The sequence below is a fragment of the Crinia signifera genome, chromosome 2 (genome assembly GCF_055691185.1).
Source record: "Crinia signifera chromosome 2, ASM5569118v1, whole genome shotgun sequence".
Taxonomy (NCBI): Eukaryota; Metazoa; Chordata; class Amphibia; order Anura; family Myobatrachidae; genus Crinia; species Crinia signifera.
Genome location: NC_139218.1, coordinates 65,320,033 through 65,336,158, shown reverse-complemented (window position 1 = coordinate 65,336,158; position 16,126 = coordinate 65,320,033). Strand labels below are relative to the sequence as shown.

At 47.7% G+C, this 16,126-nt stretch overlaps 1 protein-coding gene and 1 long non-coding RNA gene across 3 annotated transcripts in view; one reads left to right on the top strand and one right to left on the bottom strand.

Annotated features, from left to right (window-relative positions):
* Nucleotides 1–286: 286 nt before the first annotated feature.
* On the top strand, nucleotides 287–9,926 carry LOC146059764 (uncharacterized). Its single transcript, XR_014470312.1, has 3 exons — nucleotides 287–355; nucleotides 523–816; nucleotides 9,232–9,926. It is a non-coding gene; the product is annotated as an uncharacterized LOC146059764 (long non-coding RNA).
* LOC146059763 (eosinophil peroxidase-like) overlaps nucleotides 8,836–16,126 on the bottom strand; it is a 25,510-nt gene continuing 18,219 nt past the window's right edge. The window contains exons 12-13 of one of the 2 annotated variants that reach the window (XM_083172265.1): nucleotides 10,973–11,184; nucleotides 8,836–9,342 (exon numbers count right to left, since the gene is read on the bottom strand). In XM_083172265.1, coding sequence (XP_083028391.1) covers nucleotides 10,983–11,184 — 202 coding nt within the window. In that variant the 3' untranslated portion in view covers nucleotides 8,836–9,342; nucleotides 10,973–10,982. The remainder of the gene's footprint in view (nucleotides 9,343–10,972; nucleotides 11,185–16,126) is intronic. The other variant, XM_083172264.1, reaches the window with a different exon arrangement.

Sequence of the window (16,126 nt, the reverse complement as noted above, 5' to 3'; positions counted from 1 at the left end):
TCAGAACCTGGTCTATTTTTTTTGCGATTTTTGGTAACATTTACCAAAAATCACACCCTATTACATTTGCGAGTTGTATACTTTATAATGGGAAAACATCTGGATGCAAATTGAAATGTGACTAAAAATCGCACTTCTAAAAGTGCGATTTCGCGGTAAAAAGTGTGATTTTTTACCGCGATTTTCAACCTATTAAATGTGCGATTTTCGGAAAATGTGCGATTTCGGCCGTTTTTGACCAAAAATCGCACATGTCTAAAAAATCGCACCCTATTACATTTCGCCCCAGGTCTGCAATGTGGGGAGCCCCCCGGTGGTGCAAGCAGGTTCTGCTCCCAGTAAGAAGACCCAAAAGGTAGGCAGCTCTGGCTTCAGTATTATTAGTGAAGAAGCTGTTTTGAAAGCATCAGTCATCTCTACCAACCGTCTTCAGTAAATGTTTGAAATCAAGCTGCACATGTAACCTTATATAAAAACTATGTCACATTAATGACAAGTTTATCTGTTGTTGTGTACTTACAGTATATACTTACAGCACAGCGTAACTCAGGCATCCGGGTGGGCAGAGAAAGAGAGCAGGCAGGGGTTTGAGCGCTGGCAGGCGGTGCAACAGTGGGTGCCAGCTTATGAGAGTAGCTTCCCGCAGCAGTGCGTGACCAAAGGTAATCAGCCCTCCTTCGCCCCCTGACAGCAGCTGTGCCTAGGCATAGGCACACACCAGCGGCAGCAGGAGACCATGGCATGCCAGCGGATCAACGAACCAGCAGAAGCAGCCCAAACAAGGGGTTCCATGAGCTAGCAACAGCAGGACCAGTGGTAAGATGCCCTTATCAGTTGGTGCCCCCAGTAGTGGCTGCCTACAGTCACTGGGGGAAGGTGCGCTTAGTGTGCCGGGCGAGGACGAAATGCATATACAGTATGGATGGAATCAGTGTATGTATATATAAATAAGAGTGTCTATGTATGTATGTATGAGTACACCTGTGTGTGTGTACATATGAGTGTGTCAGTGCATGTATGCATGAGAGCATTAATGTATGTAAGTTTGTGTGAATGAGTGTCAGTATATATTTGTATAAATAAGACTGTCAGTGCATGTATGTATCTATGTATGTATAAGAGTGTCATTGTATGTTAGAGAGTGTCGGTGCATGTATGTACAGTATGTATGTAATATGTATGTATGTATGAGATTGTCAGTGTGCATATACAGTATGTATGTATGTATGTATGAGAGTGTATGCATGAGTGTCAGTGCATGTATGTATGTACAGTATGTATGTATGTATGTATGTATGAGAGTGTCAGTGTATGTATGAGTGTCAGTGTGCATATACAGTATGTATGTATGAGAGTGTATGCATGAGAGTGTCAGTGCATGTACAGTATGTATGAGTGTATCAGTGCCAGTGGCTGCAGGCTTACCTGTCTGCACGTACCGGCACCCCTCCTGGCTTCAATTAATAATTCTATGCAGACGGATCACGATAAAATGGCCGCCCCCATACCGCAGACAGTTTCAGAGAACTGTTCAGAGAACTGTCTGCTTTATGGGGCGGCCATTTTATTGTGGTCCGTCTCCATAGAATTGATTGAAACCAGGAGGGGAGCCGGGACGCGCAGACAGGTAAGCCTGCGGGGGATGGGGGGCAGGGGCATTACTATAGCACCGCAGCCCCCCGGCGCCCCCACAGGGCAGCCAGTCAGCTCACTGAAGTAGGGGGCGGGGTCATCACCGGGAGGGGAAAGGGCGGTTCGGTGGTGGAGCCACGTGCGGGCTGCTCTATCAGGGGTGTGGCTATGGCAAACACGTCATTTTAGCCCCGCCCCCGCAGTGCAATGTCGGTATTTCAGTCATTGCACTGTGGGGGGCGGGGCTAAAATGACGCTATCGCGTCATTTGACCCGCGGACACCCACCCCCCCCGGGTGGGGGTTCGCGGGTGATGGGGGGATATGCGGGAGGGTTGCCCCCCTTTCCGGGGGGCCGGGAGGGGGACCCGATTTCCGGGACCCTCCCGGCCAGTCCGGGAGGGTTGGCAGCCCTGATGTATGTATGTATGAGTGCATGTACAGATGTAGCCGCTTTCTCCCCACATTGCCCCACCTGTACCCTGCCGCCCCAGGGAAGCTACCTGCCGCATGGAAAAAATATTGCACCGCAATGCCCAGCTCCAAAAACCGTGCTCAGTGGGACCGTGAAATACTGGGAAACCAAGATGGCGCCCACCATCACTAAGAGAGTGTACCCTCCACTTTCTCCTTCCAACAGTGTCTCCTCCGACAAGGACTCCTCACAGGGACACATAGACTGTCTCTGAATCTCCAGCCCAAGCAACAAAGGCCCCCTCAGACCCTGTGACATATGGGTGCAGGCTATCAGGGCTGGTATCAGTCCCCTCTTAAAGGAGCAAACTGCAGGGGTGCCGGACAGGTTCCCGACAGTCGCGATCCCGACAATCATTTACCCGATGTCGGGATCCCCACTGTTAAAACGCCGACAGCCGGGTGCCCGACGGCCACCCGCTATTTTCCCTCGTGGGGGTCCACGACCCCCATAGAGGGAGAATAGAATAGGTGGCTCGCGTAGCGAGCCACCGTGCCCGCAGCGTGGCGAGCGCAGCGACCCCGCAAGGGGCTTTTTTGCACTTGCCATGCTGTCTGACTCTGGCCAGTCGGGATCCTGACGTCGGGATAATGACTGTCAGGATCCCGACTGACTGGGTCCCATACCACACCCAACTGCAGATATCACAAAGGAGATAGCACAACTGCACCAGAGGCTGCCTCTCACAGAACACAGAGTCGGAGAAAACTTCACTGATGTAGCTGATCTGAAACTTAACTCACAGAGGCACACTAAATAACTATACCAGATACACAGCAAATTACAGGACCTTCAGAACAGGTCTATACGTAATAATCAAGAGCTTTATGATTTTATAAGGATCTACCTACACTTCTGCAAGTGCAACATGGATGTGAAGATCTCGTCACTGAAAGGTTATGCCCTCAACACCCACAAGAGGGAGCCAGACCCCGGGTTGCAGTATTCAAAACCATGAATTATCTCCGCAGACACAGAAATATTTCCTGGGAAGGACATAAAATCCTTCTCTTTCAAGATTGCCCCCCCCCCCCCCCCCCCCCAGATTGTTATTGTTTTACTTGTAAATGATAAAACCTGTACTGTAAATCACTGAATGCAATGGCAATAGTAGTAATATAAACAGATTAAAAAAATTAACATTATACCTTTAAATTACACTATAATATGCACAGATTAAGGGCCCGATTCAGACCTGATCACTGGCCTGCAAGGTTTCTGAGCCCAGAGATCAGGTAAACGCCGCCCGCCCGCGTTCCCCCCATCCATGTGCATGAACATGAGGGGAAAACCATTCAAATCCACTCAACATCGAATGGTTTTCCCCTCAGCCCCCCTCCCTTCCAATGGCTGGGGAACGTCTGCGTTTTCTTGGACACTCACAGAAAATGCTGTGTTACCGCCCCCAAACAGCCGCAGGGTGTCAATCACTCTGCGAGCAGCCAGCGATGGCTGCCCATACACAGATGGTTCGCACATGCACACAGCATACCGTGTGCATACGCGGTTGTTCGATAATTGTAAAATCACAGCCGTGTGTCTGAGTCTGAATCAGGCCCTAAGGAGTGCATCTTATTACCCCTGCTAAAACATCAGGAGTGAAATAATGCCCCCATTAGTGCTGCTTACACACATAATTACCCCACTCATGCCGCTTACACACATAATACCCCCTGTAGTGCAGCTTACATAATGTTCCCTGTAGTGCTGCTTAAACACATAATGCCCCATGTAGTGCCGCTAATACGCATAATGCCCCCTGTAGTGCCATGTATACACATAATGCCCCTCTAGTACCACTTACATGCATAATGCCCAATGTGGTGCAGCTTTGTTATAGAGGGGAATCGGGGATGTACAGTATGCGCTGGGAAGTGTGTGGAAGATATTCTTCTAAGCTCTATGTATATAAGAGAGGTGTGAGTTAGAATATATGGATTTTTTCTCTTACCTTTATCTTACACTAATCTGTGTAAACTGGATGTAATCGTATTGTGTGTATACTGGATAGGGCAGCTGTCCTCTGCCTCTGGATACAGATCCTTATGGCTCCACATCTTCATTATCTGCAGAAGGCAGAGTCAAGGACAAGAGTAGGCTGGGATAGGAGGAGGGATGCGGAGGGGACACAGGAGGAATAGGCTGGGATAGGAGGAGGGATGCGGAGGGGACACAGGAGGAATAGGCTGGGATAGGAGGAGGGATGCGGAGGGGACACAGGAGGAGTAGGCTGGGATAGGAAGAGGGATGCGGAGGGGACACAGGAGGAATAGGCTGGGATAGGAGGAGGGATGCGGAGGGGACACAGGAGGAGTAGGCTGGGATAGGAGGAGGGATGCAGAGGGGACATAGGAGTAGTAGGTTGGGATCGGAGGAGGGATGCGGAGGGGACACAGGAGGAGTAGGCTGGGATAGGAGGAGGGATGCAGAGGGGACATAGGAGTAGTATGCTGGGATCGGAGGAGGGATGCTGAGGGGACACAGGAGGAGTAGGCTGGGATAGGAGGAGGGATGCGGAGGGGACACAAGAGGAATAGGCTGGGATAGGAGGAGGGATGCGGAGGGGACACAGGAGGAGTAGGCTGGGATAGGAGGAGCCTCCTCCTATCCCAGCCTACTCCTCCTGTGTCCCCTCCGCATCCCTCCTCCTATCCCAGCCTACTCCTCTGAGGTGGGATGCAGAGAGGACATAGAAGGAGTAGGCTGGGATAGAAGTAGGGATGCAGAGGGGACATAGGAGGAGTAGGCTGAGATAGGAGGAGGGATGCTGGGGGGGATATAGGAGGAGTAGGCTGGGATAGAAGGAGGGATGCAGAGCAGACATAGGAGGAGTAGATTGGGATTGGAGGAGGGATGCGGAGGGGACACAGGTACAGTAGGCTAAGATAGGAGGAGGAGGAGAGGCTGGGTAACATATCAGGGATGGTAGAAAGTTGGGAACAAGAGTAGGCATGGTGGAGCTGGGGAAAGGAGGAATAGGCTTGTATTGGATTAGGAGGAGGAGAGCAGTGTATTAGTGGAATGCCAGAACCTAATCGGCACTGGACAGAGCTGGGGTCAGGAGGAAGTAGGCTGGCACAGCATATAAGAAAGCTGCATACTGCCCCACACATTAGAGAGTGAGGGGACTCCTGGGGTCAGGGCAGGTGTGACACATCCCCCATTGAAAGCAGGGAATGCAGTCAGGGGAAGAGAGCAGCATAGACAGGGTAGGGAGTGGAGCCACGTTTGTGCATTGTTCCTCCATGCTGGAGTGTCTGCCAGAGATGCGGCCCCCATTCAGTAGCATCACATGCTGGCAACGGCCTGTCACCCTGCACTGCACATCTCTCAGTACTCAGTAGGACTAACACATTCCGCCGCCGCCACTGGCCCCTCTTTACCCATTTCATATGGCGCTGGTTTGTGGGCTTGACAGCCAATCCCTGCTGCTGCCGGTACGCAAGCTCTGATTGGCTAGCAGTCGGCAGACGCATGGCAGATGCACTGAAGAGGGGTGAGAGAAGCCTGGCCTGCTCTGTCTGTACCTTCTCTTCTCAGTGAGATCCTGCGCTGGCATGACCACTGAAGGGTGACACCTAGGTGCGGTCCGCACCCCCCTAGTGACGCCACTGGACGTGAGATTAATGTCATTCCACAATGACACCCTGATGACTTCTATACACCACCTGCTGCTACATATTGCTCACACCTTGGTCGGCAAACCTCCCCCCCTCCCAACCCCTCCTATATACACAGGACCTCTACAATGTTTACTATGTTTGCCTTACTGAGTACCAGAGCCCTGATGTAACTAGAAAGCGATGTTCATTTCTCACCCCACACAATAGGGCACAAGAGCCTTAGGAGCTAGACTCCGCTACGCACTGTTGCACTATGTGTGCTCCCTTTTGTACTTATGATACGGAAGTTATGTTGTTATGTTTTGTTATTCTTGTTTGTTTCCCCCTTTTCTCTCTTTTTCTCTTTCCCTCTTTGCCACTCCTACCTCCCTCCTATACCCACCAGAGCACTCATGGGAAATACTGTACAGCTCTTTTTAATGCTTTAGAAATTCTAAGTATGTGTTTTCCTTTCCTCACCTTACAGCCCCAGAGTCGCTGAAACTTTCTGCCTTATGGTGGAAAGTTGTGGCATCTGCCCTGTACACCTCCAGGGAGAGAGGCCTAGTGATTTTGATCAAATCAACTGTATCTGTATGCAGGGCCGGCGCCACCACTAGGCAAATCTAGGCATTTGCCTAGGGCGCCGGCCACTGGATTGCGGCATTTTGTGCCGCCCGGGTACCTGTCCTACGGCGCTGTGTATTTAAATCTGGCGGCGGAGGCAGCGGGGGTCCCTGCAGTCCATTAGAAATCACGAGCGCTATCCGCCGGGCTATGCGGAAGCGCTTCTAGTGTGAAAACTCTGGCAGCACGGCGCACGCTGATCTCAGCCAATCAGCGTGCTGCCTCCGCCACCAGATTTAAATACACAGCGCCGCAGCAGGACAGGTACACCCCCCCCACACACACACCCCCCCCCCCCGCACCGGGGCGCCCCCACCCGACTCGCCTGGGGCACTCCAGTGCCTTGCGCCGGCCCTGTCTGTATGACTGTTTCCAACATAGTCCCTGATCCAGAGGGACGCTACCTGTTATGTCATATTTCCTATGATAAGACTCCCTAGGTATGTATTAATATTTATTCACCGAATGTTTATTCTAAGCCATTTTTCTGCAAAATTGTGTCCTTGTTGTCACCTTTTTCACACTTGCCTATATTGGTGGTGATTTTAATCTCCTTGCCTACCCAATACTTGACAAATAAATCCAAAATACCTATAAACAAAAGCAACCCAAATTTGGTATAATGGCACTGGCCTTGAGACTGCATCTTTTAGACATATGGAGAGCTCTGCACCCCACTGACAGAGAATTCACCTGTTTGTCGGCCACCACCGGTAATTGTTCATGATAGACTATGTCCTGATATCCAGCACAGTATTACCAAAGGTGGAAGATACTGGTATTGGACTGATCTCCATCTCGGATCACGCTGTCACGTGGATCAAATTTATTCTAGCAGCAGAACAGACATCATTTATTTCTTGGCGTTGATACATGTATCTTGAAACATCTATTGGACCTGCTGCTCCAAATTAAGTCATTTGGAGAGCAAAGTTATATTTTCGTATATCTGAGCAAAACAATTTTTTATTTATTGTGTGTTCCAGCAATCAGAGAATTACATGGCTGTGCTGGGACTAGTGGTGCCCACACACACTGAGAGATGTGTGCTTGGTGCGATTTGAGCCTATAAAATGTGTGCTATGCAATTTTGACTAAAGGCCCATATAAGCTGAGGGATTTTGCCAGAGTGTTTGGACAGCGATGATCACGGATGAGTGGATTTCCCCCTGCCCAGGTCAGGTCTGGGTAGAAGTCCTGTGTAAAGGGACATGGCATGACCCCAGTGGCGTAGCTATCGTAAGGCAGCCCCCGCTGCCGCTTGGGGGAGCGGGCAGCAGCGGGGGCGCCGGCACCCACATACCCCGTGGGCTCTGCAGGGTGCGCGCTGCCAGGCAAAAAACCTACGGTGCAGGGACTCGGAGGTGCTGTCCCAAGCTGTCAGCGGCGCTGGCAGAAGGAACTCCACGACCCCTGCACTCCGCCTCTCACATCCGCTCTGTGTCTCTGTGAGGTCTGTAGCCTGTGAGTACTTGTTGTGTCCCCCTCCTCTGCCCGGGACCTTCCTCCCCTTCCTCCTAGAAGAAGTCAGTCACAGGTGGCTCCATACCCTCGAGCCGTATTAAGGGCCCCCCTGCTGCCGTTCGTCTCCCCCTGCACTCACGCAGCTCCGGCTCAGGCTCAGCTGTCACTAGCACAGCAGGGAGCGGGATGTGCAATGCTGCAGATCGGATCCATAAGAGAGATCTGATCTGCAGCACTGCTCTGCGCTCCTGGCTCCCTGCTGTGCTAGTGACAGGGTGAGCCGAGCGGCAGCAGGGCAGTATAGTATGGAGCCACATATAGTTTAGTGTGCATTATGAAGGGGGAGGGGGGGCGCCAGAAAGTTTTTCTGCAGGGGGGAGCGAAATCTATAGTTACGCCACTGCATGACCCATTTATACCGCCGCTGTCCCGCCGTTGACCCAGGTTTTTGCGGCGGTGTAAAATAAGTATTAGTATAAAGAATAGGTATTTTCCCTAGACATTAAAATACTGACAGTACAGTATGTAGCAATTTATTGTTACACTGTAATGAAAGAATACCCTGAAGGGAAAAATATCTGGCACAGATACAAAGTAATTCTTTCAGAGTGCTGTGGAAACCTCTCCATAAATGAAGCATTTGGAATCCCTGTAAGTATTACTATTATTATAAAATCCCTGATATACTGTACTTGGGAACATAAATGATGTAAAGATTGTATAACAGGCTTCTGCCTCTTATTTCATTGCTGAATGCCGCTGTCTGACTTGTGCAAAACTGGAAAGCCTGCGCTGACCATAAACACCATCACTCACAGGCCACCAGCTAAAGTTATGCCCAGTTTGGATGAGTGACAATACCTTTGGTGTGTGTGTGTGTGTGTGTGTGTCTGTCTGTCTGTCTCTCTCTGTCTCTCTCTCTCTCTCTTTCTCTCTCATCACACATACACATATTGAAATTTAATGTCCTCTAAAATATTTATCTTATTTATTATATATTATTCCAATGAAGAAATTGTCCACATATTGAGAAGTATTTACTGACCACATCACTATTTTATTACACAAAAGATACATATTAGACACACATAATATAAAAATAACAAAACAAAAACATTTGTTTTTGTTTTATTACTATGAGTATGTAAACTGCTGTTACTTTCATAGTATTGGAGATCAAATATGGCTGCTTGTCTTTAGCATGTAATACAAGCTTAAACAGTTTATATATAACATAGTACTCAAACTCATGTGACTACAATAAATGCCTAGAAATACATTATAGAAGTTCCACGTAAATCCAAGCTTTTTCTACTAGTAATCTTCTGACTTTCCTGGTCTTCAGACTCAATCAAGTAAACCAGTTATATACAGTAAAAGGATCAGGGAAGTTCAAGAGCTCAGAATTTCCCGATTGATTATGTTCCCTCAGGTGCCATTGGAAGGAGCTTTGATCTGCTGTGACAGATGCTTGTAGGTGTGGCCACACCATATTGCTGTCCATGGTTACGTCTCCCCACGAGTCCCTGAACAGGATTGACAACTAGAGATGGAATCATATAGTATAGCTGGTTTCATGCAAACAGCACACAAAATGAAGGCATAATGTGACTTTATTGATTTAAAAAAAAAAAAGTTTCATGTGTATTTGTTAGTCTGTAGCATTGATTAAAACTTTATATTTAATGTGGCAATGGACACCATATAATGTGGCAGTGGACACCATATAATGTGGCAGTGGACACCATATAATGTGGCAGTGGACACCATATAATGTGGCAGTGGACACCATATAATGTGGCAGTGGACACCATATAATGTGGCAATAGACACCATATAATGTGGCAATGGACACCATATAATGTGGCAGTGGACACCATATAATGTGGCAGTGGACACCATATAATGTGGCAGTGGACACCATATAATGTGGCAATAGACATCATATAATGTGGCAATGGACACCATATAATGTGGCAGTGGACACCATATAATGTGGCAGTGGACACCATATAATGTGGCAGTGGACACCATATAATGTGGCAATGGACACCATATAATGTGGCAATGGACACTATATAAGTGTAGGGCGTACCCTCGCATGGCTTGCTACGCTCACCATGCTTCGGCCACACTATTATAAACTTAATCTATGTCCACTCGTATGAAAAAGTATGAAAAATCAAATTTTTGTAAAAAAAAGTGAAAAAAACTCATGTAAACCTTTTGACCATGAGGATCTAAGGTATGTCTACCTTTTCCATGTGTCAACCTATGGCCTGACGACCAATAGTGTTTGACCTATTGACTGTCGACCTCATTATCGTTGACCTGCTGAACGTATCCCATTGTTGCAGAGTGTGGTGCACTTCATCAGGGGACAGAACATAGCAGAGTATACTGCACTGCATTGGTGGATTGCTGATTGTGATGTACTGCATTCTTGGACAGGACATTGCAGAGTGTGGTGCACTACATTGGGGACAGGACATTGCAGAGTGTGGTGTACTGCATTGTTGGACAGGACATTGCAGAGTGTGGTGTACTGCATTGGGGGAACAGGTCATTGCAGAATGTAATTCACTGCATTGGGGACAGGACCTTGCAGAGTGTGGTGTACTGCATTGGGGAACAGGACATTGCAGAGTGTGGTGCACTGCATTGGGGACAGGACATTGCAGAGTGTGGTGCACTGCATTGGGGACAGGACATTGCAGAGTGTGGTGTACTGCATTGGGGACAGGACATTGCAGTGTGGTGCACTGCATTGGGGACAGGACATTGCAGAGTGTGGTGTACTGCTTTGGGGGACAGGTCATTGCAGAATGTAGTGCACTGCATTGGGGGACAGGACATTGCAGAGTGTGGTGCACTGCATTGGCAGACAGGACATTGCAGAGTGTGGTGTACTGCATTGGGGGACAGGTCATTGCAGAATGTAGTGCACTGCATTGGGGGACAGGACATTGCAGAGTGTGGTGCACTGCATTGGCAGACAGGACATTGCAGAGTGTGGTGTACTGCATTGGGAGACAGGTCATTGCAGAATGTAGAGCACTGCATTGGGGGTCAGGATATTGCAGAGTGTGGTGCACTGCAATGGGGGACAGGACATTGCAGCATGTGTTGCACTACATTGGGGGACAGAACATGGCAGCTATAGAGCTACTTACCATATCAACATTAATTTTGTCTCCATGGACTTAGATCCAATGCTGGAATGTTGGAACATTGTACAAAATCTCGAGGATACTGATTACCCATAAAGACATTTCGAGGGACTTCAGTGATCCTGGTGTTTTCACAGATGACACGAGCCAGAGTCACTCTTTGTATTGCGTTCTTCTGAGCCGAGGTGAACACATTTCGATTCTCATAAAAAAACCTACAAATAAAGTAAAAACATAACTAATGGTTCTTAGAAGATCCTTTCTGTCAGCAGATCCAGTTTCAAGGAAATACCTCTCAGAACATGGTCAGCTGCATAACGCAGTCATCACATAAATCCCTCATTTAAATGCTACACTGGGATATTACTTTTAAAATCAATAAACTTTTGTCAAAGTGTCTCTAGCAAGCAAAACTGAGATGTCCTCAAAGCCAGACAATTATTACTTGGTAAAACTAAACAAGTATGCTTATACTCTCCACTTGGATATCTGGCTTAAGGTGCATACACACAGAGCGATTTTGGCCCATCCAAGTGATTTTTTGCAGGGGTGGAAGGCTTTCCATGGCAGGACACTATGGAAAGCCATCCACTCGGCTGGTAATATGAGCAGATGACTAGTGGTGGCCGGCGATTATGCGGGAACGCGCGTCATCGCTCATTGCCGGGCCATACAGGTGTTTTTTTAGCTGACATCACCAAAAGTGAGCTGGTTTTAGCTCAAAATCGCCCAGTGTCTACTATTTTGTACTACAGTACAGTCATAATTTTTTATATTTCATAAGTAGGGTTCCGTGTGCAAAGTGCCTGTGCTACTCTACTCTCAAGTGATAATAAGTGTAACAATAGAATAAATCCATTTTTTAAAGCCTTATAGTAAAGGCCCATACACACTGGGCGATTTTGAGCTGAAGGCCGCTCAAACCCGGCAATGAGTGGTGAGCAGCGATGCGTGCTCCAGCGGGAAAGCCGCTCATCTACTGGTATTACCAGCAGATCAGCGGCTTTAAGGACGGCTTTCCATAGCAATGCGCTATGCAAAACCATCCCCCCCCCCGCTGACAGTGGCGGGCAGGGATGAAAGCGGCTCAGTGTGTATGCACTGAGCGGCTTTCCCCCTCAGCGATGACACTGATCATCACTGTCCATAGACGCTGTGCAAAATTGCCCAGTGTGTTTGGACCTTTAGTTTCAACCATATCTCCCAACTATCCCCATTACAGGGGGTCAGTCCCGCTAATCAGAGACTGTTGCAGTGTCCTGCTGGGGGGGGGCGCTCAGGGAGAGCTTGACATGACCCCAATATGATGAAAATGGAGTATCTGCTGCACTAGGTGACGCCCCCTCTGCCCAACATCATACCCCACTAGAGGCCCTACGCTCTTTTCGGAACCTGGCATGGCAGGACCCACTTTAAGGTATAGAAAAGTTGGGTGGTATGCTCATATAAGGATAGTTGTATACTGAAGAAATTCAGTTTTATTAAAAAACTAGTTACCAGATGGAACAACATGGCCGTAATGTCAGCGCCAGAAGTTGCGCGAAGACCTCATAGAACATTGGCAATGCCACCACAGTGGCAAAAACAGGGTGCGGCCCTGTTAGAGTGACACAATTTGTAGGCCATACCCCCTGGTCGCTAGGGCACACCCCAAGATTTTCGTTGTGTGCCTAAGCCACATGCAGCGGTCCCACCTGGCACATTCCAAATGTTGGCAGGTATGTGTACGTAGACCTGTGTTATACTTCTCATTTGTAGGTTCTTTTTTATTTAAGGTTGCTCTAGTCACATTACACAGTTCCTAGGCTATCTAGGGGATATGTCTTCCATTCTATATGTAGCAACACATTAGTAAGCTTAGCTATTTGTTGCTTGTCTCTGCTTATGTCATCCATAAATGGTGTCAGCAATATTGTCCCATTGTTGTAGTAGGGACCCAGCAACAGCCCTGTCAGCTTCTGTAAAGTCTTCCAGATCAGCAGGGCTGTTGCTGGGTTACCAATGCAACAGGTGGAGCCTGTCAGAACCCAGTGCAGCCATCCAGAATCGGTAAGATGGCAGCTGTAAGATGGCCACAAATCAGCAGCACTGCAGTCGCAGACATACACACTACAATCAATAGCTATATCGCTCATTATCATTACATTGTAAAGATTAATGTATTCTTCCTGACTTAATATGTACAGATTGTGGGGAATTTACTAAAATGGGAATTCTAATTCACATGGGATGTTGCTTTGGCAACCACTCAGAACCAACTGTACTGTACGTCTTATTTTTTAGCACCTTCTCGAAGATAATAGATAGTATCTGATTGGTTGCCCATAGCAACATCTCATGTGAAATTGAACTCCCATCTAGTAAAATTTCCTCATTGTCTATATATTGACATTTGTTATAACTATTGTCTATTAAATAAAGTGTTTTGTTTTTTTGTTTTTTTTTCTAAAGAGAAAATATAAATCTTTCCATAAGTTGAATGTCTGACCAACAACCACTGCCAAATAGAAACATCTTGAGGTACTTGTGAGTTATCCGGACGCCCGATTTCTAAATCGGGTCGGATCGGGCACATCGCATCGCATCGCATGCGACCATCGGATGCGATGCGATGCGATGCGATGACCCGATTTTACCATAGGAATCAATGTTAAAATGGACTGAGTCCATTTTAACATGGAATTCAATGGGAAAAAGGGGTCCTTTTCATACCCCTACTATCCAAGTGGGCATGGAGTTGGATATAAACCTGTGGCGAGCGTAGCGAGCCACCGAGCCCGAAGCGTGGCGAGCGTAGCGAGCCCCGCGAGGGGACACGGAATACCGTCCCCTCGCGGGGCTCGCTTCGCTCGCCACAGTTTTATATCCAACTCCATGCCCACTTGGATAGTAGGGGTATGAAAAGGACCCCTTTTTCCATAGGAATCATTTTAACATTGATTCCTATGGAAAAATCGGGTCATCGCATCCGATGGTCGCATGCGATGCGATGCGATGCGATGCGATATCGCATCGCATCGCATCTGATTGTATGCCTTAACTTAAGGCATACAATCAAAAAATCGGGCGTCCAGATAACTCACAAGTACCCATCTTGACATAGTTGCCTACCCTCCTGCATTCCACAGGAGACTCTCTGAAATAGCAGCAATCTCCCTCTCTCCCTCATTAGTCTAGCAATCTCCCTAATGTCACCTAGCTCACATTACACTGTTACATTTTTGGGGAAAAAGGAATGAGAGACAGATACATTTACATTGAATCATTACATGAAGCCATTTCCCAGCACTTTAGTAAGTATAGTCGTTCTTACTAACTGCTTTGGGGCTTATCCACATTTGGATAGAAATCGGTTTAAAAGATTCCTCTCAGATGTAGCAGTACACACCCATGCTTCTAGGTGCCACATTCACAATCTCTTTTCACAATCTCTCCATATATGGAACTAGACACGCCCTTTGGATGGAGCTGGACATGCCCCCTCAATGGGGCACCTTGCAAAATTCTATTACCAACTATAATCTAGGCAGTACGGATGGTGTAATGGTTAGCATTACTGGTTAGCATTACTGCCTCACAGTACAGAGTTCATGGGTTCAATTCTCACCATGGCCCTAACTATGCAGGGTTTGTATATTCTCCCCGTACTTGCGTGGGTTTCCTCCGGGTACTCCGGTTTCCTCCCACAATCCAAAAATATACTGGTAGGCTAATTGGCTCCCAACAAAATTAACTCTAGAATGTCTGTGTGTGCGTGTACATGTGGTAGGGAATATAGGGGGTTATTCTGGTTGGTGCGGCCAAACGTGCGTACGTTCCATATTAACGTACGCTCTCCGTACGCGGCCGTTGAGGTTAAGTCCACCCACAAATCAGCCGCATACGTACGGCCAGAAACAACGTCGAAGGGGAGTGCCGTACAATTGAGCGTACGCCAACGTACACGGACGGATCAGCCCTTAGACTCCGACAACTGGCGTACAACAGAGCGTACGCCACCGTTTACGGACGTCTCTCGTCCGTCTTCCCACCGACTTCTTGCGGCTATCTGAGCGTACGCCACCGTGCACGGATGGGTCTCTATTGTTTTCAATGGAAAACTCAGCGTATGTCACCGCTCATGAGAGTGAGCGTACGTCCGTGCACGCTGGCATACCCTTCACATATATGGACCTGCAAATCTAGCCTTTCAACTATGATTAAGGCAATTAAATGAATTATTCTAATTGTTATTCAATTATTGTTTTCTATTACCTCAATTGTCTACCTTAATGAACACCCTAATAAAAATACATTGTAACCCTCCTTACATGTATATTTATTATGTTCTAATGTTGCATTTTAATCACTATCTATGTGTCCCCACATTGCTGTTACTTTTAGATCAACTTATGTTGATGTTACAGTGAAAACGTTGACACATGTCGACTTGTGTAGATTGAGTGTGCTACTGTGTAAAGTCTATGAAAGCACGTAGTGAATGTGTATAACTGTTTAACAAATACCTACCTTAGCATATATAAGCAGGTCTTAAAAAGATTCTTACCTTAAATTAAACAAACATTTAAATGGCGAGAAGTATAGAAAGATAAGCTTCCAAGGTGTTTCAGTGCTGTGTGTGGCTTGCAGGTAGTGAAATAATGGTTTGGACTTAATAGACTGCAGCATTGCTTATTACATTCAGGTGTATGTGTTTGAGTAGTAATCAGCGTAAATTAGCAAACCCAGGCGTCCGCTGTCATGCGGTATCTGTAGGGGTGGTCTGAGGTGGCGGTTGGCGGCCGCCTGTTTTGTGTCCGAAACGAACGGTGCTTTAGCCGATCGAGCGGTAGTAGCACCGTTCATTTTTGGTGCACACCCCCGTGTACGCCCATGTTTACGCCCATTTTCCCTCATTATTTCGGCCGCTCCCCTCAACACGCCCCTATGCCGCCCCCAATGACCGTACTCTCGCGTACAGGTTTTTTCGCACGGAGAGACCCGTCCGTAAGCATTGTGGAGTGTTCGCGCCTGCGCATTGGAGATGGTACGCATGCGCAGATCATTAAAAACCCCAGAACGTACGCGTACGGCCCAGCCGCACCAACCAGAATAAGGCCCATAGATTGTAAGCTCCACTGGGGCAGGGACTGATGTGAATGTTCAAACATTCTCTGT